Genomic DNA, 26,954 nt, shown 5'->3' on the forward strand with positions numbered 1-26,954 from the left:
TAAAATCTACAGTGGAGTCATGGATATCCATATTTTCTAAAAAGGGAATCGTAGTGTTGCAAATTACTTTTTAAAAGAAGTAATTATAGATACTAGTTACTTTCCCAAAAAAGTAATGGAATTGGTAGAATTAATTATTTTTCTTACCAGGGAAACTATTTCCTTCCTATCTACAAATACGTAAAATAATTTGTATTTAGCTTTGCAGTGTGTGCCCTTTAAGCCGAGGTCACAATTGGTCGTACCATTTTTTTTGGATGTATGATTTTTGGCATTCCCCAAAACACTGTGGGGTTTGTTTTTTTTTGTTCATGGCAAACATAGTTGTGGTACCCCTGAAGGACTAAGAGCTCGACACACATGTGGGACGGACAAAATGAACGCACAAAGATGTACGAAGTGCGTAAGTTTGTCTTGCAGCCTGAAAAAAAACGTAAGCGTCCGTAGGGTGAGTTTGACATGACAGAGAACCTCTGCGACCAGTCTACAGCTTGAAAATCAGCACATCACACACGTGCACTCCGTGCGTTTTGTCTTTTTGCACGTAGACCGGCCGTAGGAGCCCGTAAAACCGGTTGTGACCTCAGCTTTAGAGATGTTCCATGATTATGGCCGATGGCTGAGCTCACGGCTTGTAAATCTCTACCAAAACGCTAGGGAGCAGTGTCTGCAACCACAACTCTAGTTTACTATCTTTTTAGCTTCCTGTGTAGTAGACAGTAGTGAACAGTGCAACTGAAGCAACATCCAGATTGTTGATATGGATATCAGTGCATAGTAACACTCCACATTTCACTGCCTGTAACGATAACGGTGTTGTAACGTTTAAATTAGTCCTTAGCAAAATAGTAATTAAAATCCTGCAAGAAAGCAATGCTGTATGGCTACGATACGATGAAGTGCCCACTCACGTCAGTGTCTATGAGCTCTTAATTACATAAATACAACTATCTGCACTATCTGCTGTATGTTGGCATGATGCAGTCTTGTAAAAAGCCAACCACAACATGAAATACACACATCAATGCTAAGAGTGTCAATCAATAAAGAGCAATATTATCGTTGTAACGTAAAATTATCGATGTAAAGCACACGTATTTGCAGCAACAGTCCCACTGTGTGCTATACAGTCGTCCCTCCCAATATTGCAGTTTGAATATCGCTCCGTCACTCTATCGGTTAAAAAAATAAATAAATACGGTAAATGATCGCTGTTTTGTGGTTGACTATCCCTACTATTAGTGAAAAAATATTGAAAGACAAGTTTTATGTAGTATTCTGGTCACTAGGCATCAGTAATGTCATGAGACATGACGTTAGATTACATTACCTTTCACACTGCATGCCAAGCCGACACGCCACGGTTAAGATCGAGTGATAAAAAAAGGTTCTTCTCTCATTTTGTGTGGAAGTGGTATGTTTTTGGCACCTTTGTCCTTCTTCCCCACTCCATTTGAAACACTTTGTTAGAATAAGTAAATTGGCGAGGCTACCTAATTAGCTCGGTAGCTTGCTATGCCAGCGGTGACTGTCTGTTATGTCCCTGCAGTGATCCTGTAGTAGCCTGCTCAATGTGATGTAAACAAAGAATACTAGGAGTGTAAAAGTGACTATTGGGCTGTTATTTCATGTCTAAAACCCGTATTTGGAAAGTCATGAACAGGTTTTCTATGCTGTAACTATAAAAATATTTTGTTTATTAATATTGAATCCCACTACGCGGGTATTCACTTATCACGGTCGTGTCTGGAACCAACTAACTGTGGAAAAAAAGGGACGACTGTATGTAGATCTCCGGGTTGCCCCCGGCCAAATTGGGGCCGTAAGCAGGTTTATTTTGTAACCACCCTCCCCACCCCAACATGACAAATTCTTTGAAAAAAAATCTAATTTTTATACTATTTGACTTGAACTTCAAGTTAGATGCATGTTTTGGAGTAATACAAGTGCAAAATCACAAATTAGCAGAATTTTCAAAAAGTGTCTGGGTTTTGGGTCGAACCACCACCACCAGGGACTGCCAGGTGGGGGGATGAATTGCGAGGCTCATCCTTAGTGCATTTGCAGAGAATGCACCCCCTTGTGCAAAATGGGGTCCCCGTGGATCATGGGGCCCTACGCATAGCGCCTATTCTGCGCGTGAGGAGGAGTGAGTCTGGTAGCTTGACAGTATTTGCAAACTGCACCAATGTTATTGTTTGTAATGTTTGTAATGTGATGCTTTACATTCCTCATAATAACCTTATTTTATTTTTATTTTGTTTTAGGAAGTGTGCCGCCACTAAAGTCTACGATGGTAATCTGCTGCCATCTGCTGGTGGTAAGAAGTATGGAAACGTGTGCGCATGTGTGTGGTGGTGGTGTCCTTGTTGGGGGTCACGTCTCAGTTTAACAAGAAAAGATAAACACTTGAGTCCATCTAAAAACAGACTCCTAAATTGTCCCTGTGCCCAAAATCATTTAAGGGAAACAGAAGCTGTAAAAAAAAGTCTTATCAGTCACTGTCCGGTGTTTAAAACAATCAGTGTCTTACTGGTGGTGGATGGAAAGAAGAATGTGTGGAACATTACAAGTGATGTGTTTTCTGCATTAGTGTTATTGTGTGCTTCGCAGGCGAAGCCCACTTCCGTGAGATGAAAGAAGCATTGTATACAAGTAAGGTGAAAAGTCTCCTGGCGTCTGCCCCAGAGACAAATGGTTTTCATGTTTCACAAACATTGGCGGGACTGTCTGTGACCTTGTGTGACACATATTTGACTGATCGGCCTGTTTTCCATCACATTTAAACACAGGAGACTAATTGGGGAACGTGTTTGCTCTTTCATGACTTTTCTTATACAAATATCAGAAGTGTAATCATGATTCTTATCAGTGTGGGATGTTTTGCATTTAGATTGGGATCCTTGGCCACTTCATTAGGTACAGCTGCACAATCCAATACCAAAGCTGTGTCAAAAACGATAATAATGCTCCATTTTGAATGAAGGTATTCATTCAACGATATGATTATTGTTGAAAGAGGGCTTTCTCATTTTGTTGCTAATTTGCAACTAACATTTCTACCTCATTTAGACTCCATGAGGGTTGCAAAATTAAGTGTTAGTTTGCAAAAATGTATCCTAGACCACGTTATGCTACCTCTACCTCGCATTTCTGACTGTGTTTGTGAAGACAAATATAATATTTAATTCATAATAATAACAATGTATAATTAATAATAATATTACTGATACTAATGCTGTTTTAATTGCATGTATGTATTTATTTTATGACTGGCTACAAATGAATGTGAGCGTGAAAGGTTGTTTGATTGGCTGGTGACCAGTCCAGGGTGTACCCCGCCTCTTGCCCGAAGTCAGCTGGGATAGGCTCCAGCATACCCCCGCGACCCTAGTGAGGACAAGCGGCGTCGGAAATGGATGGATGGATGGTAGTGCAGCACATGAGAATAAGAATAATCTTGTTTGGGCTGAGATTTACGGGTTAGATTCAAACCCACCGCCTTCTTACTGTGAGGCATCAGTGCCATGGACAGTGTGTCCATCACAGAAACAATTATTACTACAATGAAACTACCACAAGGGTGGAGTATGTATATTTATAAGCTGTCTCTTCTCTTTCTCCTGCATCTTTTTCTCATGAACTTTGCATGTGAAATATGACATCCGTCTCTTTCTCAGCTCAGAAGTGATCCATGAGCTTGACTTTTAATTTAGATGTTTTCTTCTCGAGCCAGTCCATTCATCTCCTGAACAGATTTGCCGTATTTCTTTTGGCTGCGTGGAAACATTCTTCTCCTCTTGCCCCCTCCTTAGCCTTCACGGTTGACGATTATGCCCGAAAAGAAGCTCTTGTGTTTTTTTTTTTTGTCTCAGAAAGTCAAAGAGCTTCTTGTTCTCCTTCCAAACTTTGGACCTGAAAGCAGACTTCCTGCCAGTGTGTCTGGTTTACTACTGTTGATTTCATGTGCATGGCTTGTTACTCCTGTTTATTCACTAGCATTTAACTCTGACTGACCTCTGGCCTCTTTCTAGGTGCTGCACAACAACCCAGTGTCTGTATAAAAGCTTCAGCTGATTCCATACTCAGCACACTGATGCTTTAAGGGAGTCATACAAATCAAACACCAACAGGTTTTGGCTTGTTTCGCCTCCAGTGTAAATCGCTGGCTGGTGTTCAGTTTCAGTTTAACCTCCTCTTTCTTCTCTGCAGCCTTTTTAGCATGATTGCTGCAGCCCACTGCTGACCAGTCAGACCAGTTTTAACTGTGGCCTAATCCCTGCATTGGCTTTAGGAGGTTTGCACAGTTTACAACCTGCACTGCTGCTTGTTTTCCTTAATGGAACTGACTTTTGGCCGCAAAAGCTGGATGTGTTGTAAATCCTTCAGGAGGTATTGATACAACGCAACAAGGACACCACATCATAGGTGAGTGAGCGTTGCCTTTACTTAAGTAAGTCATTAGACGTGGGCGATACTACAAATTTTGGTATCTATCTGAACTGAAAAATGGATCCAGTACCGAGACTACACTGGTATGGGTTTATTATCCCTTTCATTCATCTTTAGTGTGCATTGAGAATTGTTTTATGCCTGTAAAACTCTAACTGCAAAAGTATAGAAAAGTGTTTTGTGCTCACATTTTTGAGTCAACGTCTGATGACGTCATAGACGGACGACGGGGCTGACTTCCGTATCCCATTTTTATATAGTAGCAAGCCAATAGGATGCTAACAAGGACATTTTGTGATGGAAACAGATTAAGAACACAGTTGGACTAAAGCAGTGTGTTAATAACACACGGGGACATGCGCCATATTGTACGCTAACCGGAAAATGTATGCAAAATGAGGCCAAATTTTGGTGTATATTTTTGATGTTAAAGGGATAGTTCGGATTTTTTGACATGAAGTTGTATGAGATCTCCATCAGTGTAGTCCAGCAACAGTGACTTACCCCCCACTTGGTCTCCTTAGTCCAGTTCTGGTCGGATTTTGGTGATGAAGAACATAGATCCGCTTCTGGACATTTAAGTAAAGAGTTTGGCTTCTCACAACAATATGTGTTCAAAAGAGTAATACATTTGCATCACAAAAATGTCTTCTAAAAAAAAATCATCCCGCCGTATTCCGGCGCAAAACAATATGTTTTCAAAAGATGAATCCACAAAATGCTCGGCGTTATATTTTTCTCCCGTCGTGTCCGTCGTGTTCCGTATTCCGGCGCACTGTCACCTCTGCATTCATGTGCATGTGATGAAGACACTTGCATCTTCTTCCGCCGTGCAACACACACGTGCTCCGTCGCGGAAGAAACGTGGCATTACCGTGGGTGTCTTCATCACATGCACATGAATGCACAGGTGACAGTGCGCCGGAATACGGAACACGACGGACACGACGGGAGAAAAATATAACGCCGAGCATTTTGTGGATTCATCTTTTGAAAACATATTGTTTTGAGAAGCCAAAGTCTTTACTTAATTGTCCCCAGCATTAAGCGGAACGATGTTCTTCATCACCAAAATCCTATTAGCTTGCTACTTCATAAAAGCAGGAAACGACTTCATGACGCTAACCAAGGTTCCACTGTAACAATGAATAAAAGTCAATCTTGCACCAAATCACTGACCAATCTCAGGGCAAATGTATTTTCTATACAGTACAAGCATATTATTATTAGAACTGTCAAATGATTTTAAAAAGTAATCATTTTAATCACAGTTTTTAAATTAATTAATCATGATTAATCACCATTAGCAACCATGTCTTAAATATGCCCATTTTTTTACAGTAATTAACAAAAAGGTAAATGACAGGACAGGATTATATATATTTGCATGTTTTAACAGCTCCAAATGAACTGAATATGTCAATCAAGCTAAAAGATACCACACAAGTCTACACATTTGTCTAACACTAGTCTCTTTAATAGTAGCAGAACATTAGTATCACACTTTAAACAGTGTTATTATGAGCAATGTGGGGTTGCGTTCAAAGAATCACGTAATTTAACGTAAATGTAGTTGTTTTCAGTGTATTTTCCAGCATACTTAAATGTACCAAATTGTACATCCAAATTAAGAGTTCCGAAGTGAGTGATAAGAATATCCATTTCATGCTTTTCTTTATCTTCCTGTTTACTGACACACACACACGTTTTTGTGATGTTTGGAGTGTCCCTGAATGCATCTCGCATTCTTGTAATGAGAATGAGGAAGTGTCGTTCCCAAGATGAACGGACTAGAGACGTGAGTGAGTTGGACATACAAACAGTACAGCATATGCTGTTGATGTGTTCAGGTCATAATGAAGTTATAAAAGAGCGTCAGACTGTGTGTGACTGTGTAGGGACGCTCCACTGTGCTTCCGTCTGCCGTCATAACAGAGGGGTGTGCTTCCTCTGGTGCGCAAGCGTTAATTACACAAAAAAAATGTAACGTAATCAATTAAATAAATTAGGTACCGCCGTTTACGTGTTATTTTTGACAGCCCTAATTATAATTTAAGCATTTTACATTTGTTTTCGAGAAGCAGACATTTTTTTGTCGTTAGGGATAAATGACATCTTAAGGGTAAAATTCGAACAACATATTTAATGTTTCACGTGTACCTAAAGAAGTAGTTGAGAATGCGTTTTTGGAAATCTGTTTCTATCACTTTTACACGTGCACAGAACAACAATGATGCATTTACGGCCCTCTGTGAACACCTTCTCAAAAATAACCTGCATGATCACACTACCCTGGAACTCCAAACGCGATAACACACACACTTGGCACGCAAACACACACGGTGTCCTGTGCCACACAAGTGCCCCCCTCCCCCTCCCCTGGGATTGTGTCCATTATGAAACCATTATCATCTGGGTCGTCTGAGTGAGTGGTTTCCCATAAATGCTGTAGATTAAAACAATATGAGAGGAAGGCTACGTATAAGAGGAGGAGGATATAGTTTGGAAAACAGGCAGGGTGTGGCTTCAACAATGCAGTGCCGCCGTGTGGGAGGGGAAACACAGGCAGGTAAAAACACTCAAGAGCTTCCTCATTGTGGAGCAAGAAGATATACGTCCCTGTGAGAAAGGTAAGGCCTGTTTTAACCTATTCTTTCAGCCTTTAGCCTCTTGGAATTGATCTTGATAGTGCAGGTGTGTACCTATCGTTGCAAGAGTGTGCCCACTCGATGTGAAATATATCCAAACAGAGAGCCTGTTGATTAAATGCAAGCATATTTTGTCGTTCGATGTTTAGTATCGGATTACTTTTGTGCTTTTCTTTTTGGCTCGTAAATTCATAGTGAAGGACTCAACGTTTAAATATCTTCATCCCTATAAGGACACAGCTGCTTTTAGCCACGTGCTACATGATTTAAGTCAAGGGGTGTTCAAACGTTTCCCAGCGAGGGCCACATGAAAAAGTGACGAATGAAAGGACGCAAGGGTATATTTAAAAAACAAAACAACTGCATTTTGGCTTTGTGATATAAGTGAAAAAGCCTATTATTGGTATGAACTTTGGTTCTTGTCCCCCTCTTCCCCATTTTTGCTGGGTTTTTTTTCATTTCCAATTATTACACTTTCTTCTAATATATTTTTTTTCTTGTAATTATGGCTTTACTCACATAATATTTGGTCTTTATTCCGGTAATGTTATGACTTTTTCCCCAACCTAATTATTCAAAAATGTATTCTTTGTTTCTTTGTTTCTCTCAATATATAAATAGAAATAAAGTTGTTTTTTCTTTAAAATGACATTAGTTCCCTCCTAATATTATGAGTGTATTATCGTAAAATTAAAGCTTTTTTTACATTTATGCTGTTGTTGTTTGTTAAAATGTTTTGAATTTTTTTATTTATATATTTTTATTAACTATTTCAACTTTTATCTTGGAATATTTTTTAGGGGAATTATGAATACTTTGACTTCATGTTCATAACATTATAACTTTTTCTGCAAACTAATTTTCCAAAAATTACAACTTCATTTGATGTTTTCTTTCTGATAATATTACGACTTGACAAAAATAACATCTTTTTTCTTTCATATGTCAACTTTATGCCACTAAAATGACATTATTTTTCCTCATAATGTCACATTATTCTCATAAAATTACAACTTTTTTCTCTTCATATTCTGACTTTATTCTTGTAAAATTACAACTGTCTTTTCCATTACACTGCTTTCCAGTGCTGTTTTTTTTTCCTAATTTTCCAACTATTTAAACTTTCTTCTTGTAATTTTTTTTTCTTGGAATAATGACTTTATTCCTATAATATTTGGACTTTTTTGTCGTAACATAACTTTTTCCGCAACCTAATTTTCCAAAAATTACAATTTTATTCAATGCTTTGTTTTTGTAACGTTCCGACTTTAAAAAATAACATCTTTTTTCTTTAATATTTCAACATAATGCTACTAAAATGGCTTTATTTTTACGTTATTTTCATAAAATTCCAACTAAATTCTTGTAAAATTAGAGCTGAGGTTTCTATTTTTGCTCTTGTTAAATCATATTTTTAGAATGAGCTGCAGGCCAATAAAAAAACAACCCTTAATGGCCCCCGGGCTGCACTTTAGACACCCCTGATCTATGTACACTTTTGGACTGCTGGTCACCACTTCTTGTTAATGCTTCTTGCTATTTGAGTGCACATCTTCATAGTAGAAATGTAATACACATGTGATGACTCTTACTTTCCAGAGCTAGACCCTCCTGAAAGATTTACTGGAAGGAATTTTCCAAAAAAAAGTGAGAAACTCACGTGGAAATGCATTCCAAATAAACGCAAACGTGTCCATCGCCCATCTTTGCAGTTGCGAGTCTTCTAGCAGTGGACCATGTTCTCCTCTGCGACCCCCTACAAGAACCAGCATTACGCTGAGCTCAAGAAGGACTGCATCAAGAGTAAAAAACTCTTTGAGGATTCAGAGTTTCCAGCCACAGATTCATCCCTGTATTTTCGGAAAGCACCACCTGGTATTGTACAATGGAAACGTCCTGGGGTGAGTGAACGAGTGGCTGTATTTGTGGCACTTTGCGTTAGGAGATTTCCGGAAGTCAATAAGGAGTAATCCAGAGTTCACAATTTGATCAAATGGACAACTCATGTATCTGACAATACAAATCATTTTTAAAGGCTCACAGACAGAATGTGCGCCACTCCACATTGTAAACAAAGAGCAAGATAAACACATTTTTCACTGAAGGAAGCTAAATTAATGTGGAGCAGGCAGCGGCACCAAAGCTTCTTATCTCGTTTGATGAGATTGCTCTAATTGCGAAGCTTTTGTGTGCCAGCTTTTGTATTCTTTGGCAATATCATCACTTTCGCAATTGCAATAAAAACAAATAACAAAATAAGTGACTAATTTGGGATACTTAGCTGTTGTAAAATACCGTAGCAGACTTTTTTTTTTTTATAAGGAGCTCTAAAGCACAATCATGGACCCAAATGTAATAAGGCAGCAATAATAGCGTGGCTTGCCAGAAGATCATAGCACTTAGCATCCAATTGTTGGCTAAGCTGACATCCATCATGAACAACACCTCTCACCCGCTACATGACACTGTTGTTTCCCTGGGCAGCTCCTTCAGCACCAGACTGTTAGACCCACGGTGTAAGAAGGAGAGGTTCCGCAGGTCCTTCATACCGACCGCTGTCAGGCTCTACAACACCTGCACCACCTGAACCATGTTGTAGACACTATGCTTTCTTTACACTGTTCTCTTTACTTGTCTTGCTGCTGTAACAAGTAAATTTCCCCGCTGTGGGATAAATAAAGTACATACATACATACATACATACAATCACATACTGTGGCTTTGATGTGGTCACTAATACTGCTCATAACCACTAGGAGACGTCATCGAATTTATGATGATGATGATAAATTATGATGACAATAATAATGATAAAGACACTACTACTACAACTACTACTACTACTACCAATAATATACTGTATTTTATTCATAGACACCTTTTCGAAACACAAGAAATTACAAATATAATAAATACAGTATTTTGAGAACAAAGTCGTAAATTTACAAGAAAAAAGTCATAATATTACGTGTCATGGTGTCATACGTGTCACAGGGAAAATAGAGCATAGCTCTTCAGGAAGGAAGGAAACTTCCCTCTTGCTTCAGGCGAGATTTTATTTATAACGTGGGGGCAAAACAGAGCAGTTTAGCACAAACAGATTAGCACGGCTAGCCCTTCTCACTTCCACCTACTACCTTACCCTGCCCACTCCACATGCCCGAGGCCAATGGTCACATAAGCCCCCCTTTTCATAGCTATCTCAGGCAATGCCTGTAACATAAAGTCACAAGTTTTTTCTTCTAAATGTATGACTTTATTCTTGTAATAGTATGAGTTTTTATGACAATAAAGTCATAAATTTACAACTTAATTTAAAATCTCAAGATTATGTTAATACTCCGTCATAACAGGCATTGCCTGAGACAGCTATAAAAATGGGGAACTGTGTGACCTTTGGCCTTAGGCAAAGGTAATACTATACATTTTTTCTCTGAAATGTAGAACTTTATTCTCGTAAATTTACAACTTTATTCTCAAAATTTCAGATTTTTTTTTCAATGTGGCGCTAATGCTCCATCGTATGTAATATATATATATATATATATATATATAGCAGATTTAGAGAAATTTAATTTTTTTAAAATACATTTTTAGCAGTTTTTTCATTTTAAAAATTTTAGAAATTTTTCACAAACTATTCATTTAAACGTAAAAAATTGCATTGTTATTTATTTGGAAAATAGCAAACTTAAAGTATAATTTGACACCTTAAACATGAAATTATGAGTTATGTGTGATCCATTTTTTGTGCGTAAAACTGTAAATTTGACAATTAAAAAATAATTCAATAATGATAGTAATTATATTTTAACATCAAAAATATCATTTCAGTTAAGACCTAATAACTCACTGGTCTATTAACCATTACAGAAACCCGAAAAGATATTTAGAATTTTGGATTTTGCCCAGAACAAACCTTATATCGGGTGGTGGTCTAATACATTTGTTACGTATATTTTAGATTATTTTATAAATTGCAGAATTATATAATATATATGATATTTTATTATATAATGAAAATAGTTACTTTTTAAATGTATTTAGAGCAAATATATAATTAAATATTCTACATTTATTTAGAACGGTGGTGAATATGGGGACTTAGACAGCATCTCTCATGCTCTCACATGTGATTCAAGAGGGAATTACAGTGGAAGATGATGAAGATGTTTGCGTGTCACTTATGTCATGTAATGTAATAATGTTACTATGGTGCTACAGGAGATCAGCTCTGATCCTCACCTGTTTGTGGAGGGTGTCAGCTCGCATGACTTGAACCAAGGCTCAGTGGGGAACTGCTGGTTTGTGGCCGCCTGCTCATGTCTGGCCCTGAAGCCTAACCTGTGGAAGAAGGTGAGCTTACTGGATTTATTGGTGAGATGATGGGCGTGTTAAGATACACACAACTTACCTGACAGCAGGAACTCACCTGAGGCGGTGTCACTCATTCAAGCAAATCTCAAGTTTCTTTGTCGTATTTAGGCACAACTCCGACTGTCCCTGAGTATTAACTAACTCAAAGCAGGCTTCCTTGCTCTAATAAAGTACCAGACTTTAAATGAAAGTGCTTACAATTTCAAAATATTTGTGCAATCAAAAGGTTTCGATGGTGTTTCCAGGTAATTCCAGACTGGAAGGAGCAGGAGTGGGACTCCAAACACCCAGAGGACTACGCCGGAATCTTTCACTTTCAGTTTTGGGTGTTTGGTGAGTGGGTGGATGTGGTGGTGGATGACCGCCTTCCTACAATCAATGGAGAACTCATCTACTGCCACTCCAAAGACAACAACGAATATTGGAGTGCTCTGCTGGAGAAAGCCTACGCCAAGTGAGTACATCAGTTAAAATTCAACATATTCTAATTGTATTTAAAACTATTGTAATTTACTGTGTGCAGAGTGTGTGTGTGTGTGTGCCTTTTTTAGTGCCTAAGGAGATCGGTGTTGTTTTTCTTTCTTTAGAATATGCTGAATCACCATTCTGTATTGAATCTAAAATAAACCTAAAAGTAGCCATCCAACCATCTTCTATGCCGCTTATCCTTACTCGGACGCGAGGGTATGCTGGAGCCTATCCCAGCTGACTTTGCGTGAGAGGCGGGGTACACCCTGGACTGGTCGCCAGCCAATCGCAGGCCACATATAGACAAACAACCATTCACGCTCACATTCATACCGATGGGCAATTTAGAGTGGCCAATTAGCCTAACAAGCAACAAGCAAACTCCACACAGAGATGCCCAACGGAGATTCAAACCCAACATGCTAACCACTAGGCCACCGTGCGGCCCAATATAAAAGTAAATATAAATAATAATAATGATGACAAGAATAGTAATGATACGCATTTAAAATGCTTATTATAATTCCACATTATTGTTATGTCATTATTGTTATTATGATTATAGTATTAGTATTATTTTAAATGTAAAAAATGATCATTAATATGAATAATTTACAAATAATAATGCAATGTATTATTATTATTATTATTAAATATAAATTGCTATAATATTTTTAAGGTGCTACTACTACTAATATTATCAATTAGTATCTATTATAGAGAAATAGGCTGAATCACCCCCGTATTAAATATCAAACAGATATAAGAAGTACATGTAAAATAATAATAATAATAATCAATAAAAAAACCTGATACCAAATGTTAAATCGCAATTACAATGATAATAATATTACAATAATATTAATTTAAATAGCTTGTTATAATACACTGTAATTACTGACATGACATCGTTATTTTTATTATTTCTATAGTAGTATTTGTATTATTTTTAATCATAATGATTCAAATAAGAAAATATATAAATAAATAAATTACAATATTTCCACTGATAATTATTATTTTATCTAATGCAGAAGAGCGATTCAATTGCAAAATTATGACGTATAAATAGACTACTGTAACAAATGTTTCATTAAAAAAATGTGACTGATTGTGAAAATGCAGTATCGTAGTAGGAAGCTGTCCTCTGCATCCTAATTCAGGCTCTCTGGCTGCTATGAGTCACTGGAGGGGGGCAACACTGGAGACGCTGTGGTGGATTTCAGTGGCGCTGTGTCTGAGGCCATCAACCTGGAGGCAGAGGCTTACTACAAGGACCAGAAGAAGCTAGACCATCTCTTTGAAGACCTACTGAAGGTGTACGACCGAGGTGGCATCATAAGTTGCTCCATTAAGGTCTGTGCTGTGTCCTTGCCGTGGCGTGATCTGAAATGAAGACAAAGTGGCTTCACAAAATGTGAGATGTTTGCCTTTTCCTTAGGCACAAGCTCACGAAATTGAGTTCAAGATGGCTAACGGGCTGGTGAAAGGTCATGCGTACTCTGTGACGGCGGTGAAGAGGGTGCGCCTGGGTCACGGGTTGATAGCCTACTTCAAGAACGAAACCATCCCTATGATCCGCATGAGGAATCCCTGGGGAAAGACTGAGTGGAATGGAGCCTGGAGTGACAGGTGAGGAAAGGAAATCCATCTCTCAGCATGAGCCCAAGCATACCACTCGACAAATCAACTGCTCTCTTGAGAGGCACTTGTGAAATAGAAACAATCCACATTTTCAGTGTGGCAAAAATGTGGCATTTGTTAGCAAGCTTCCATGGTTTTTTTCATGCCACTCATTAGCCATTACAACTACATGCTGTTTACATAGATGTGTCAATCCAGTATGACTGCTATGACTGAGCAGACAGGCCCTTTCATATGTTGCAAAAAGTTCCATTTCCTGTTCTATGTTTGCTTGCGAACTTTTCTTCTTTGCCATCACTGGTGCCCTTCTGTGGTAACGTCACAAAAAAATACAAAAAAGAAAACAAAAAAGCACAATATAGTGGCACCTTGGTTGTGTGTAATTTGTTCCAACTTTGGTAGCGACTCTTGACCACAACAGGAAACGCCACAAAGGAGACTGATTGACAATGGTCTACAGCCAATCAAGACACAGAACACAATGTGCAGGTTCTCCCATAGCCAATAAGGACTGCTGTGGCTCTATATCTAGCTGGCTATTGTATAGTGTGGAATCCTAATCGTGCTGGCACATAACACATACTGAGACGAGGTGGAGCTGCACACCTTCAACATTAGCATACAACACCCTCTACTGGTAGCTGTAGTAAATGCAATAACAGACACATACAATAGAGCACCGATAGATCGCTCGAATACACCGCAAGGAAGCAGAACACAATGCGCGTTCATACATCGTTAAAAAAAATACGCTTAATTGCGCTTCAGCGAAACAGCAAAAGGTGAACAGCGATGTAGCGAGGGAACACTGTATTCATCTTAGAGTGTGTCTCTTTGACTTTCCATATCCACTGTGCAATAATCTCACTTATCATTCTGTCAGTTCTGAGGAATGGTCAAAGGTTGGCGACACAGAAAGGGGCAACCTTGGCATCACAGTAGAGGATGATGGCGAGTTCTGGTGAGAGATCACACACGACGCATCCAAAACAATCCATTAGAAACTGCTGTACTCTAATCATTTTCTGACTGGACGTCCACAGGATGTCTTTCACAGACTGGTGCAAGTATTTTACAGATGCCGACGTGTGCCGTCTCATCAATACGTCCGTGATGAGCTTCCATAAGACCTGGCATGAGGTCATGCACTTTGGGAGCTGGACCAAGCAAGCGGAGCCTCTCTTGAACCGCTGTGGCGGCTGCGCTAACCATAAGCAGACCTTCCTGCAGAACCCACAGGTACTACTGAACAACAGTACACCTTGACACCTGTGAGATGGGAAGTATTTATTCCTGTGGTTGGCACTGCTTCAGACTGAGAGCTCTTTGTCACATTTGTAACTTCACACTATTACCATGCATGTCGTTGACTTCCTTTCAAAATTCTGTCTAGTACATGTTTGATGTCACAAAGGAGACCGATGAGGTCCTCATCTCCTTACAACAGCGAGATATGAAGATCCACAGGAAAATCGGACAAGGGGAAAATCTCACAATTGGCTTCAGCGTCTTCAAGGTAAGAAAAAAAGTTAATAATTTGCCTGGGTATTACATTTGACCACAAGAATGTGAGAGAAAAAAAACTCTGCGATGTTGAAATATTTTTTTTCCCTTGTAAACAAAGAAAAATAGCATTCCTGATCCAAGACGGCTGATATAGCAGAGGTGAAGGGTCAGTAAAAGTAGCAGGTAAACACTGTTGAGCACAATGCAGTAGTTTTGTACAATAGTGGCGAAAATCTGCAAGTAATTGATACACCCATAAAAATGCCTAATTTCGACACACGGCTCGCTCCTCCCCCTCCAAAACCCTCCCGCTAGCTTGAAGCTGACCTTCTCCTCCGATTTTAGATCAACATTTGCAACAAGCGTTGTAATTATTAGATTAGTTTCAGCTCCAGAATGCTCCCCTTGTCTCTTCAATATGCCTCACACACTTACAGTATGAAACACATTTCACAATCAAAATGTATAGATATGCACCACTAATGAATGATTATGTAAGCTGATTGATAAACAGGTGAAATCTCACAGCAACTATTGTGCATTCAAGGACTGCAAAACAAAGTGCAAAATCTAAATGCTTGACGAGAAAATACCCCGCCTGTCGCCCGAAGTCAGCTGGGATAGGCTCCAGCATGCCCCTGCGACCCTAATGAGGAGAAGCGGTATAAAAAATGGATGGATATCAAGACAAACATGTACAAATGATGGGCTTTTTTTTTTTTTAAATGGCTGTACATTTTACCTGTATTGTCATGTATTTATCAATTATTACTGATTTAGACTGAATAAAATGTGTTTCCTTATCATTCTGTCATTTCAAAAAATTATAAAAATTAAAAATAATCATTTTTTTGACCAAGACCAAAAACTGCACATTTGTGGAGCGTTAATTAACTGCGGTTAACTGGTTCCAGACCAGCCTGTGATAAGTGAATTTTAGCGAAGTAGCATTCCGTATTTCTAAATTGAATATTTTTGTAGTTATGGCAAAAAACCTGTTTACTATCTTTGAACATTATTAGAGCCCTCTAGACATGAAATAACATCCATAGAATCAGTCACCTTTACATTCGTCTTACTCAATATAGTCGACATAAGAGAAAATAAGCCTAACTGTTTCCCAAGTATATTAGTGAGTGTGTGAATGTATAAGCGAGAGGACGGCGGCGACGTTGACGTGACGGCTCAGCGCTCGATGCGGTCTCTATATATGTCTATGAGTCCAACACTGATACTAACCTTAGTATCGTTACTATGGATATTTGGATCGATTCACCCACCGCTTAACTTGTATAAGAATTCAGATTTTGGCCACACAAATGACTTAAAGGTCATGGGTGCACCGTTGGGATCACAAAGAGGGAAATGGGAATAGTCTGGGATGTGTGGACATGAGCCAAAAGACTATTATTTTGGGAAGGAAGCAAGGACTTTTCTTCACATTTTTGGTGTTTGTCATGCAGACACAGAATAGTTTTCATGACACCTAATTCGGTTATCAGCTCAAAAGTGACCTTTTCAGCTAGACGCTAAATCATAACCAAAGAACGCAGTCAATCAAGCTTTGATTGCTTCAGGCTGAAGAAACCGTACAGGACACATAACCAGCAACACATGCATTCCCACATGTTCTCTTTGGCATTGCATGACAATTTTAGCATTCATCCCAATGGACTGAAAAGGCAAAACAGACACCAGCTACTATACATGCACCATCTAAGGATGCAGCATTTTATAGCGTTATATTTTCACACTCATGTTTAGCTTTCCGCATGTTTGTACCGAACTGTTTCATGTAATGCAGTTGACGTGACATCTGGCAATGGTCAAACCCACATTTTTTATGCTCTTATCATGCTGACACTTTTCTGGACAGCTTTTCAAGCTAGTGCCACAATCAACATGTCATGTTCAGAAGCAGCACATGGCCAGCTGGAACTGCAACCCTTATTATCTCATCATGTTAATATCCCCCTCCTTCATGTGATACAATGCAGATGGTGGGAAAAAATGGTGAGTGATGTTTTAATGAGAATGTGCATGTCAGCAATACAACTGGTCATGAATTACTTGTGGATGAAGGCACTGCTTGCGGATTTTGTTAAATAACACTTTTTGGTCTTTACATAACAGCCAATTAGGACATAAGTTACCTGTGTAATCAATGAGTGAAGGTCTGCCATCGCCATATAATATCAATTGACAAATGGAAGTTAAATATCATCCAGATTTGAATGGAACAGGAAAAAAAACGAACAAGCTTATAATAATAGTACAGTAATGCCTCCTTTATAACGTAAAGTCAATTTCCGCAAAATAGGATTCCTTCGTCATACATAGAATATTTTTGTTATGGCATTGGAAACCTGTTTACTATCTTCTAAATACTTTTTTTCACAATATTAGAGCCAAATAGATATGAAATAACACCCATACGTTCACCTTTACATTCGTATTGCCCAATATAGTACAGTCATGGAAAAATGATTAGACCACCACCCTTGTTTCTTCTGTTTATTGATCCATTTTAATGCCTGGTACAACTAAAGGTACATTTGTTTGGACACATATAATTATGAAAACAAATATAGCTCATAAGAGCTGATATCTACTTCCATGGTTTTGTTGATAATAACCAAAATCACTTAGGTTCCTACGTGAATAGCGATAGCATTGTATTGCCAAAAAATGTAACTATTACGAGTTATTTTTTGTTGTCATTGTTATAGTTGTCCAAATAAAGGTACCTATCGTTGTATCAGGCATTAAAATGAACAAGAAACTGAAGAAACAACGGTGGACTAATAATTTTTTCCATGACTGTATGTATAATTACAGAAAATAAGCCATTTAAGACTGTTTACCTTGTAGGAGAGCAGAATCGATGGCGGACAGGAAGTGACATCAGGGGTTCAGAGTTGACCCGTGTTATTATTATGACTATCATTATTATTATGTTATTATTACTGTGCCTGTTGTGAGATAATTTAAACCTGTAATGAAAGCGGTGGTGGTCTCACCGAACAATTACTGACATCGAGTGACCAATGTAGAATACTAGAATTCACAAGTTAGTGGTCTTAATGGCGTTTAACACTCATTTCGCCATTTCTTACTTGAAAATGCTTAATTTGGGCAAAAAAAATACGTACAAGTTAAATATACATATTTTCTGACTAATACTAGACTGCAGTCAACTACCAAACAGCGATGATTTACTAATTAATTAATGTTTGAAAACCCATGATAAGAGTGAGTGAACATCTGAACATCTTAAAAAATAATCAATTAAATAAATAAATATTAATTAATTACAGCTAATTGGATCAGATATGAACTTAACTTGGTTTAACATTACAATCAATTTTGTTCAGAAATGTTTTGAGAGAGCTTTTTTATTTTTTAAGAATTCCTCTTATATAATATAGGAGAATTTTACTATAAAATATATTTGTATATGTTAATATTACTACTACTACTACTACTAATAATAATAGACAATTTAATGTATACGTATTTATTCGTAAATATAAGTATTTACAAATAAAATAACTAAAGTAGCAGCATAGCCAGCAGTGTGTGGAATGCCACCCAGATCTATTTGGACCCTTCAGGAAAAAATACAAATATCAAAAATTATAGAGAGGAAGTTGCATGCACACACGCACGCACATACGTGCGCACACACCAGGGGGCAGAAAAACACTTATCTCATTCTCGCTCAGTGAACCGTTTGTCCTCTCTTATCTGCTCACCACTGCATTGAATGATGAGCAACATAAAGACACGACACTAATCAATCACCTAATCGCTATTTCCTTTGAACAGGTGGAACTGAACAGGAAGTACAGGCTACACGACATCCTGACCCAGAGGTGCGTGGAGACGTCCACGTACATAAACGCCCGCACGGTCTTCATGCGTTGCATGCTGCAGCAGGGCCGCTATGTCATCCTGCCCACCACCTTCAAGCCTCACACTCTGGGGGACTACATGATCCGGGTCTTCACCGACTTGGACTCGGACTGTAGGTACGCTGTCACTGTCATTTGTTACTCTGTGTTAGGATTGTTAAATGATGCTTGTAAGTATCAATGCTTGGTGCTTCCAGGGAGCTGATCGAGGATAAACCCAGGGTAAGATGCTGGAGTTCCTTTTTTGGATATCCACAAGCCGTGAGCCACGTGTACGTCCATGCTGCTGAGGGCTTGCAGAACCAGGACAGTACAGGCAGTTAGTTTATTGCTTTTAATTCCAAACTAAGACAGCTATGCATCCCACCAGCTGTGTTACTTGATGGGGTTTTGCTCTTTGTTCCCCATGCAGGCGCAGACCCTTATGTGATCATCAGCTGCGAGGGCCGCTCCGTGAAGTCCACCGTCCAGAAGGAGACTTTAACACCAGAGTTTGCAACCAGTGGTATTTTCTACAGGAAGAAGCCAAGGAAGCCTATAACTGTGCAGGTAAGATGTCATTTCAACTACATTAGAGTGTTCCCTCGTTTATCGCGGGGGATAGGTTCCCAAAAAAGCCCGCAATAAGTGAAATCCGCGAAGTAACCAACTTTATTTTTTGACAATTATTATGTTTTAAGGCTGTAAAACCCCTCACCATACATTTTATACACTTTTATCAGACAGACATTTCTCTCTTGTTTAAACACTCTCAAAAAAGTTCAAACCTTTGTTTGAATTTTAATGATCAACCTACAGGTCGGACACAAGAAATTATTAAGTCACTCACACGTATTTCACTCCGGTGACCGTGCCTTTTTGTCCTGGCGCCGTTCCGCTGTGCTGTAGCGTTTTTCTATCCTTGTTAAAACACATTGCCGCTGTATTCCTCCTGTTGCGGTCAAGCAACAACAAGCAAGCTAGCAATGACACAGGAAACATGGCAGGGCGGCATGAAGGAGATTGACTGACAATGTTCTGCAGCCAATCAGGACACAGAAATCAATGGGCGGTTCAGACAGAAGAAAGAGGGAAGAAAGAGACACTCAACTTCCCACAATGCAATTCTTCTTAAAGGACCAGGCTCGGCCCGTAACAGCGTTCATACGTTGTAATAAATAAAAAATCTGTGAACACTGTATTAGAAAGTGTTCACTATGTATTTGATTACTGCAGTGGGCGTTTGCATGCCTCACTATGAGCCAGTAGAACCAATTTACAAGGCCGTAAACAGGTTTTCTAACCACTAATAAATCACAAAAATCTTTGATTTAGAAATAAGGAGTCGTACTTTGCGGAAATGCACCCATCACGGTCGGGAGCCAATTAACCGTGATACACCAGGGATTACAGTAAAAGACAAAAAAACATGAATGTCAACTGGGAGTCACGTCAATTGAAATATGAGATATTATGTTGGCTTTTTGGAAGCATTACACAACCTTTTGTTCCCAGAAAGTAGTGTTTAGCTTGTCCACGCCCGGCAACTACAAGGCGGGGTTATCAGATATTCCCACTCCGATAGCCGCTTTCAAAAAATACGGTTTCAAGGAGCCCAGAACTCCGTTGCATGAACAGGCTCTTAATCATCGTCCCCCACCGTTGATGCCTATTTAACATTTTTGCAGTGAAATAACATATGAGACTTATGGAATAACATGTTTTATTTTCAGCAATTTACTTTTTAAACTTCTAATTAACTTGAGGGCTGAGGCTCAGCAGTGAACTCATCTCCCTCCCCGCTTGGTTTGGTTTCATCAGTGCGTCCGTCTGACACCCATATCCTAACCTGATGAGCAAATGAGCGCTGAGCACCAATGAATATGAATAACAAGCTAAAAACCTTATTTGCATTATTCTTCAACAACAGATTAATATATAGTTGTCTTAAATTAAGAATAAAATTGGTTTCTAAACTTTTTAAAATTGAGAACGGACTCACACACAGAAAATATATGCTGCAAAAAAAGTCCCATTTTAAGCAACTATTACTTAAAGATTTGCTGATTTCGGACCAATGTGAAGGCTGCACCGAAAATTTCATAGAGCGTACCAAGATTTATTCCTCATTCCAACAATAGGCATGCTAGGTTCAGTAGAGACTCTAAAAATTGTCTTTATTTATGAAAGGTTGTTTGTCTATAGAAAAATCCAAGCATAACACTCCTAAAATTAGGATATGTAAAAACATTTTGCTTAAATCTAACCTCAAAAAGCAAATTTGATCTCAAATTAGGAATTTTATAAGAGCATTTGGCTTACCGTACTTCTTACCTTGTAATAAGAACATTTTTACTTAAATCTACTAAGTGATTAAGAACAACCTGCTTATTCTAGGACTCATTATATTCTTAAAAGTCACAAGAAAAATAAGAAATCAAACCAAGCAAATTTTGCTTACCCCATTGCCAGAATTTTTTGCTTGAAAAAAGAAAAGTTGTCTCGTTTTAATATGATTCTTCTTTCAAGTATGGCTGTTTTTGTAGTGTGTATACTTCGCCAAGCACACAAGTTTGCTGAGTAGTTTCATCTTGGCTTGGTTGCCCTCAGATCTGGAACAGTAACGCAGTGCAGGACCAGTTCATGGGCCAAGTGATGCTGTCTGCTTCAGTGAAGGACACTGCCGATCCTCAGAGGCTCCAGCTGAGGAAACAAGGCCGCAACATGGCCGACGAGATGCCGGGGAGCGTCACTCTGAGGATCGTTACCTCCTCTCAGCTCACCGCCATGTGAGGCTCGCCAAACAAGCTCAACTGTGAAACTATGTGACGACAACGTGCCATCATCTAAAGACAATGATTTGTAAAGTAGCCAATATTGCACACGTTTTATCCTTCTTTACATCGTCTATCATGAGTAACTTATGACATTTTTTATAGTAATGTGGCTGGCAAATGTATTACACAAATATAACGTGAGTAAGGCTACATTATGATGTAGTCAAAGTCATTTACACTCGCCAGACAACATTAGGTACACCTGCATCCAATAGATACTGAATTATTGCTTCCTATTTTTAACAATTTTGTAGTTTGTAGTTTGCAGCGGTGTGCAAGTGCACTGCGTCATACTGAGAGCTAATATTTGTTCCCACAATTATATTGAATACCTCAAAACCAAGCATTGTTACCTTACAATTTTTTATACAGAGCTTTTATTGTCATTACATTTGCAGGTGTGCCTAATGAAGCGTACCTGAGTGTATATCCTGCAGCTATACAGTTTAAAATAGGGACGCTCTGCTCCATCGACCACCAATCAACATCGGCTGATTTCCATAAAAAACATGCGATCTGCATATGCCGATGAACGCCTTTCAAAGTCGATCACAAAAACCATCGGCGCGCGGTAGCAACTCCTACGTCTGCTGTGTCACACAGGGATGCCAACAAAACGATGCGTCTTGTATTGAGCTTGCCACAGGCTACGCCAATCGATGCCAGCGTGTTCGATCTTGCGTCTTTGTTTACACGCTTTGCCTAGCTGTCACTGGCTGTGCTTTACATTGGCGGCAGCTAGCTCGTTAGCTAGTTATCCGCCTAGGGTCTGGTCTTCGGACTCCAAATGTGACTTTTTACCACAGTGACATTTTGTTTTTAAAACAAACAAGCAATGCAGTTAGTTTGGAGCTTGTTTTTGTCCGACGGGAAAGCCACAAGTGGATATCACGATTATGGGATACATACTATTATACTAATTATATCTTGTCCTCAAAACACTATTTGTGTGTGGTTGTTTAATGAACATAAACACAGGAGTGTGTCCAGCCTTATGATGGTGACGCTATCACAGGGGTCTCCTAGCTCACCAGCTGATTTTCAGTAGCTCAAGCGTGTCTCACTTTATTTCTCCGAAAGGCATTTGTAGGAGAAATGAATGAATGAGAAACATTTTCAGACAAAAGAGAAACTAAAATGAGGCTGAGATGAGAATGTCAAAATTGTCTTTTGCAAAAGAGCAAGCTTTGAGCAGTGAAATGCTCCTCTGAGTCACCAAAGGGTCGAAGAATATATGCTTCAACTCTTAGTAGTTGTTTTTATTATGACTGTTGAATTCAGACTTAATGCGTTTATGTAATGACAAATGACCACAAAATAGTATAAAGCTCGGTAAATAGTGTACAATTTAAATGTTATAGTAACAGTCATAAATAAAACAGACTTGACAGCTCAAATAGTGATTAAAGTGGGATACCCCCGCAACATGGGACACTGAATTTACAAAAGGCATCTGAAGGTATTCATAACGGTATTATAAACACGCAAATTAAGGGCCGCACGGTTAGCATGTTGGCCACACAGTCAGGAGATCGGGAAGACCTGGGTTCCAATCTCAGCTTGGACATCTCTGTGTGGAGTTTGCATGTTCTCCCCGTGCGTGGTTGTTCTCCGGGTACTCCGGTTTCCTCCCACGTTCCAAAAACATGCATGTTAGGTTCATTGGCGACTCTAAATTGTCCACAGGTATGAATGTGAGTGTGAATGTCTATATGTGCCCCTGCGATTGGCGGGCGAGCGGTCCATGGCGTACAGTACACCACCTCTCGCCCGAAGTCAGCTGGGATAGGCTCCAGCATACCCCTGCGGCCCTAATTAGGATAAGCGGCATAGAAAATGATGGCATCACATTAATTAAATTCAGGTTTGTGTCAAATAGCACAAAAATTGTTTCGCACAAATAAAGGCAAAAAGACATTTTTTAATCATGACTACTTGCCAGGGGGCCTTGGAATTGTCTAACGGTGCTTAACAGCACCGCTGGCCAATACCACTCATAATAGAAAAATGTACAGTTAATCCATGCGATTGGTATCGGCCGTTCTCACTCATGGATGATCGGAATCGGGAACATAAAACCCGATCGGAGCATCTGTAGTTTAAACAGGTAACCGTGACGCATTACAGCAAATCTTGTTTCCTCTTTTTATTTCAGTCCAGTTCCCAAATTGCAATATTTTTTTTTTACACTCAAGACACAGCCATGCACAATTCAAAGTTCAAAAAGTCTATTGCTTCAACCACAATTAAAAATAGTTTATCCAAAACCTCATTTCCCCATCGCTCATTTTGTCCTTTTTCAAAGGCGGGGCAGGTGGAGGAGGGTGGGGGTGGGGGTTGGGGGGGGCAGCCTGCTGACGTACGCCGCATGGATCAGCAGTTTTACAAAGCTAGACAATAATAAGAGTCAGAGTAATAATGATAATAATTTAAAAAGTAACATTTTTTGTCTTTGTTCCATTCTCTTGATACACATTAATAGAGGAATTTTCACACCACGTGTACAGATTGACACATTCAGAGGACAGGAATGTACAGGAGCAACCACAGAAAAGGGGGGTGGTGGCGGTCAGGACACATGGGAAGTGCCACTTGGTTCCCCAACTTCACCTTTTTGTGCTCACAGTCTGCACCTGTACATGAGTTCCCACGGGGCTGGCGCCTTTTTGCTCAAAGCGTCCTCTCAGGCACGCGCAAACACACGAACAACTAACACTCTCACAGTGTTAGTCAGTGCAGCACTCATCGGTCCACATAAAGAAGAGTGTCCCAAAGACTGAAGTGTGTGTGATCTTCTCTTGTTCCGTTTGCAGGGTGCAAAAACATTTACTGATACATACCAGAAAGCAACCTGAATATTACTTTAAGTTACATAAAATTGCAAAAAAATCATAAAAAGGTGGGGGTTGGTGAATATATTTACATACATACATACATATCCTAGCAATCTTAGCCTATGTGAATGATGAGATACAGTGTTGTTGGTTGATTCACATGCATGACCTGTGTGTCGCATCACTCCTTCGTCTGGCGGACCTGTACAGTGGACGTACAAAAATGGGAGTGAGCAGCTACCCTGCACCTCTGTTGTCAGGGTCGAGGATTGGACGCCTGCGGACTGAGGTAGCCCTCACACACACGCGCACACAACCAATAGGGCGAAAGGCTTTTTCTAAGGTGGGACGTCATGGGTTGGAAGACAACAACACACACACACACACACACACACACACACTTGTTGGTGTAGTTACATGGGGAAAAGCTACCAATGCAATGAAATCCGCAGACGGACAGTATTAGCAGGGATATTCACCAAACTATATAAAGCCTGAAAAAGACAAGACGTTTGATTTTAAAAGCATGTTCCAATGTAATAATGACTTTGATGTACATTTTTAAGGAATATTAACAAGGAATTCTCAAAAGCACAATAACAATGCTGCTGCTCATGTCATGTGTACACACTGTATTTTAAAATAAATGACGTATGCTGTTAGGGAGGGTTTAGTATTCAATGTTAATGTTTAAGAAGAATGTCAGAGAAAGAGGAAACACGATATACAGCAATTAGGGGTATCAAATGATTACGATTTTTAATCAGATTAATCACGGCATATAAATTAAGTCATTAACCATTTGTAACTATTTCAGAGACATGCCCATTTTCACTGAGATCATGACAGAACAGGATTATATATGTTTACAATACTGTATGTTTATGAACAGCTCCAAACGAACTGAAAATTGAAATCATGCTAAAACATACTACACACCATGATATCATCCGCCCGCCTCTTTGCAATGCCTCTCTGCGATTCCTCTGAACTACGCTAGAAGCTGGAGTTGCAGGTAGTTAGAACAGCAGTGCAATTTCCAAACGCAGTACCGTAACAATAAAATGTTATCCTACGCAATTAAATTGCTTTTTTGTGTAGAATATAGAAGATTGCTTGAATGAGCCGACTAGTGCTTGTTACTCATCGACGTCCAGCATGTTTGGAGTGTCTGTGAATGCGCCTTGTCACTAATTAAATAAATTAGTCACCGCTGTTAATGCAACGTTTTGACGGCCATAAATAAAATCTTTTGGCAATATTCAATATTAAATATTTGTGTGTGCGTTGTTGGAAATGGGAACCAAATTCTGGCCTGATGCGCTAAACAAGCGACTAAGATCAACTCTAAAACGAAGCAGGACGAATAATTAGGTTAAATTAACCCTGGTTTTCCTGCTGTAACTGCACCAACACACACACACACACACACACACACACACACACACAGACACGCGCGCGCACACGCACACACACACACACACAGAGTCATGTGAGCACAGTGACTCCAGGTGTGGGCGTGGCCTGTTCGAGCACAACACTGTCACAAGAGGAAAGTCCATCAAAAGCTCTTCTTTGAGGGTGTTTATTTTCCTCCTTTTTTGGTTTGGAAGCAACTATCCCCCCCCCACAGAAACTAGACAGATGTGCATACTCGCAGACACTCACACACACCCACACACGCATACTTGTACACGCTCTAGTGATGGACTGCCCAACACGTACATGAGTGCTGCAGACGTACACAAATGTGTCTTTTTTAGCAGCACAGGGAGGCTGCAAGGCCGACGTCCGTCCTACTTATGTGAGTGGGGAGGGTGAAGGGGGTCGTGAAGGGGAGTCTCGGAGCTCCACTTGGCCCCCCAATCGCTTTGTGCCGTCACATCACCCAGCCTGCAAAGACACAAGAAGCCCGCATCGGGCAGGGGTCCAGCCTTGGGTGAGGACAGAGGGTGCCCCCTAGCGACTGCTGTTCTTTATGGCTTCCTTGGCAGCTACAATCAGAGGCGTCAGGCTGGACAGAGGCTTGGCCAGCTTGAGGAATGAATGCTGCACGGAGGAGGAAAGAATAGGATAAATACAAAGATGAAGTGGCAAGCGTTAACCTAGAGGGGTCAGGCTATTATTATTGAAATCCACCACACAACCCTAGAGTCTCCAATAGCGGTCAGGCATAGTGGGGTCCCTACCCCCGACCCCAACCCTCTAATTAGTGCCACATCAAAAAACTTTGGCAATACCAACTGTGAGTATACACGACCTCCTGATGTAGTTTTTATTTCCGCCACAAGATGG

The 26,954-nt window shown here is 39.6% G+C and overlaps 2 protein-coding genes and 1 long non-coding RNA gene across 10 annotated transcripts in view; 1 reads left to right on the forward strand and 2 right to left on the reverse strand.

Moving 5' to 3' along the window:
- Positions 1 to 9,756, reverse strand: part of LOC129169496 (uncharacterized) — a 30,678-nt gene extending 20,922 nt beyond the window's left edge. The window contains exon 1 of the long non-coding RNA XR_008566440.1: positions 8,761 to 9,756. This is a non-coding gene — a long non-coding RNA (uncharacterized LOC129169496). The remainder of the gene's footprint in view (positions 1 to 8,760) is intronic.
- LOC129169492 (calpain-5-like) lies at positions 4,068 to 24,114 on the forward strand. 4 transcript variants are annotated; one of them, XM_054755973.1, is made up of 13 exons: positions 4,068 to 4,428; positions 8,813 to 9,001; positions 11,325 to 11,456; positions 11,723 to 11,931; positions 13,109 to 13,301; positions 13,387 to 13,577; positions 14,473 to 14,550; positions 14,633 to 14,828; positions 14,983 to 15,105; positions 18,924 to 19,126; positions 19,207 to 19,328; positions 19,422 to 19,558; positions 21,599 to 24,114. In XM_054755973.1, exons 2-13 carry the CDS (start codon positions 8,837 to 8,839, stop codon positions 21,779 to 21,781), a joined length of 1,932 nt encoding a protein of 643 aa, XP_054611948.1. In that variant the 5' UTR covers positions 4,068 to 4,428; positions 8,813 to 8,836; the 3' UTR covers positions 21,782 to 24,114. The 4 variants fall into 4 exon arrangements, with proteins under 4 accessions (XP_054611948.1, XP_054611947.1, XP_054611949.1 ...); XM_054755972.1 differs by lacking the exon at positions 4,068 to 4,428 and adding an exon at positions 5,448 to 7,082; XM_054755974.1 differs by lacking the exon at positions 4,068 to 4,428 and adding an exon at positions 8,242 to 8,747.
- LOC129169493 (serine/threonine-protein kinase PAK 3) overlaps positions 23,508 to 26,954 on the reverse strand; it is a 33,254-nt gene continuing 29,807 nt past the window's right edge. For 2 of the 5 annotated variants that reach the window (XM_054755978.1, XM_054755976.1), the window contains one exon: positions 23,512 to 26,708. In XM_054755978.1, coding sequence (XP_054611953.1) covers positions 26,619 to 26,708 — 90 coding nt within the window. In that variant the 3' untranslated portion in view covers positions 23,512 to 26,618. Of the gene's footprint in view, positions 26,709 to 26,954 lie in introns of all 5 variants that reach the window. The other 3 variants (XM_054755979.1, XM_054755977.1, XM_054755981.1) reach the window with 2 other exon arrangements.

This window comes from Dunckerocampus dactyliophorus, chromosome 16 (assembly GCF_027744805.1).
Source record: "Dunckerocampus dactyliophorus isolate RoL2022-P2 chromosome 16, RoL_Ddac_1.1, whole genome shotgun sequence".
NCBI classification, from domain to species: Eukaryota; Metazoa; Chordata; class Actinopteri; order Syngnathiformes; family Syngnathidae; genus Dunckerocampus; species Dunckerocampus dactyliophorus.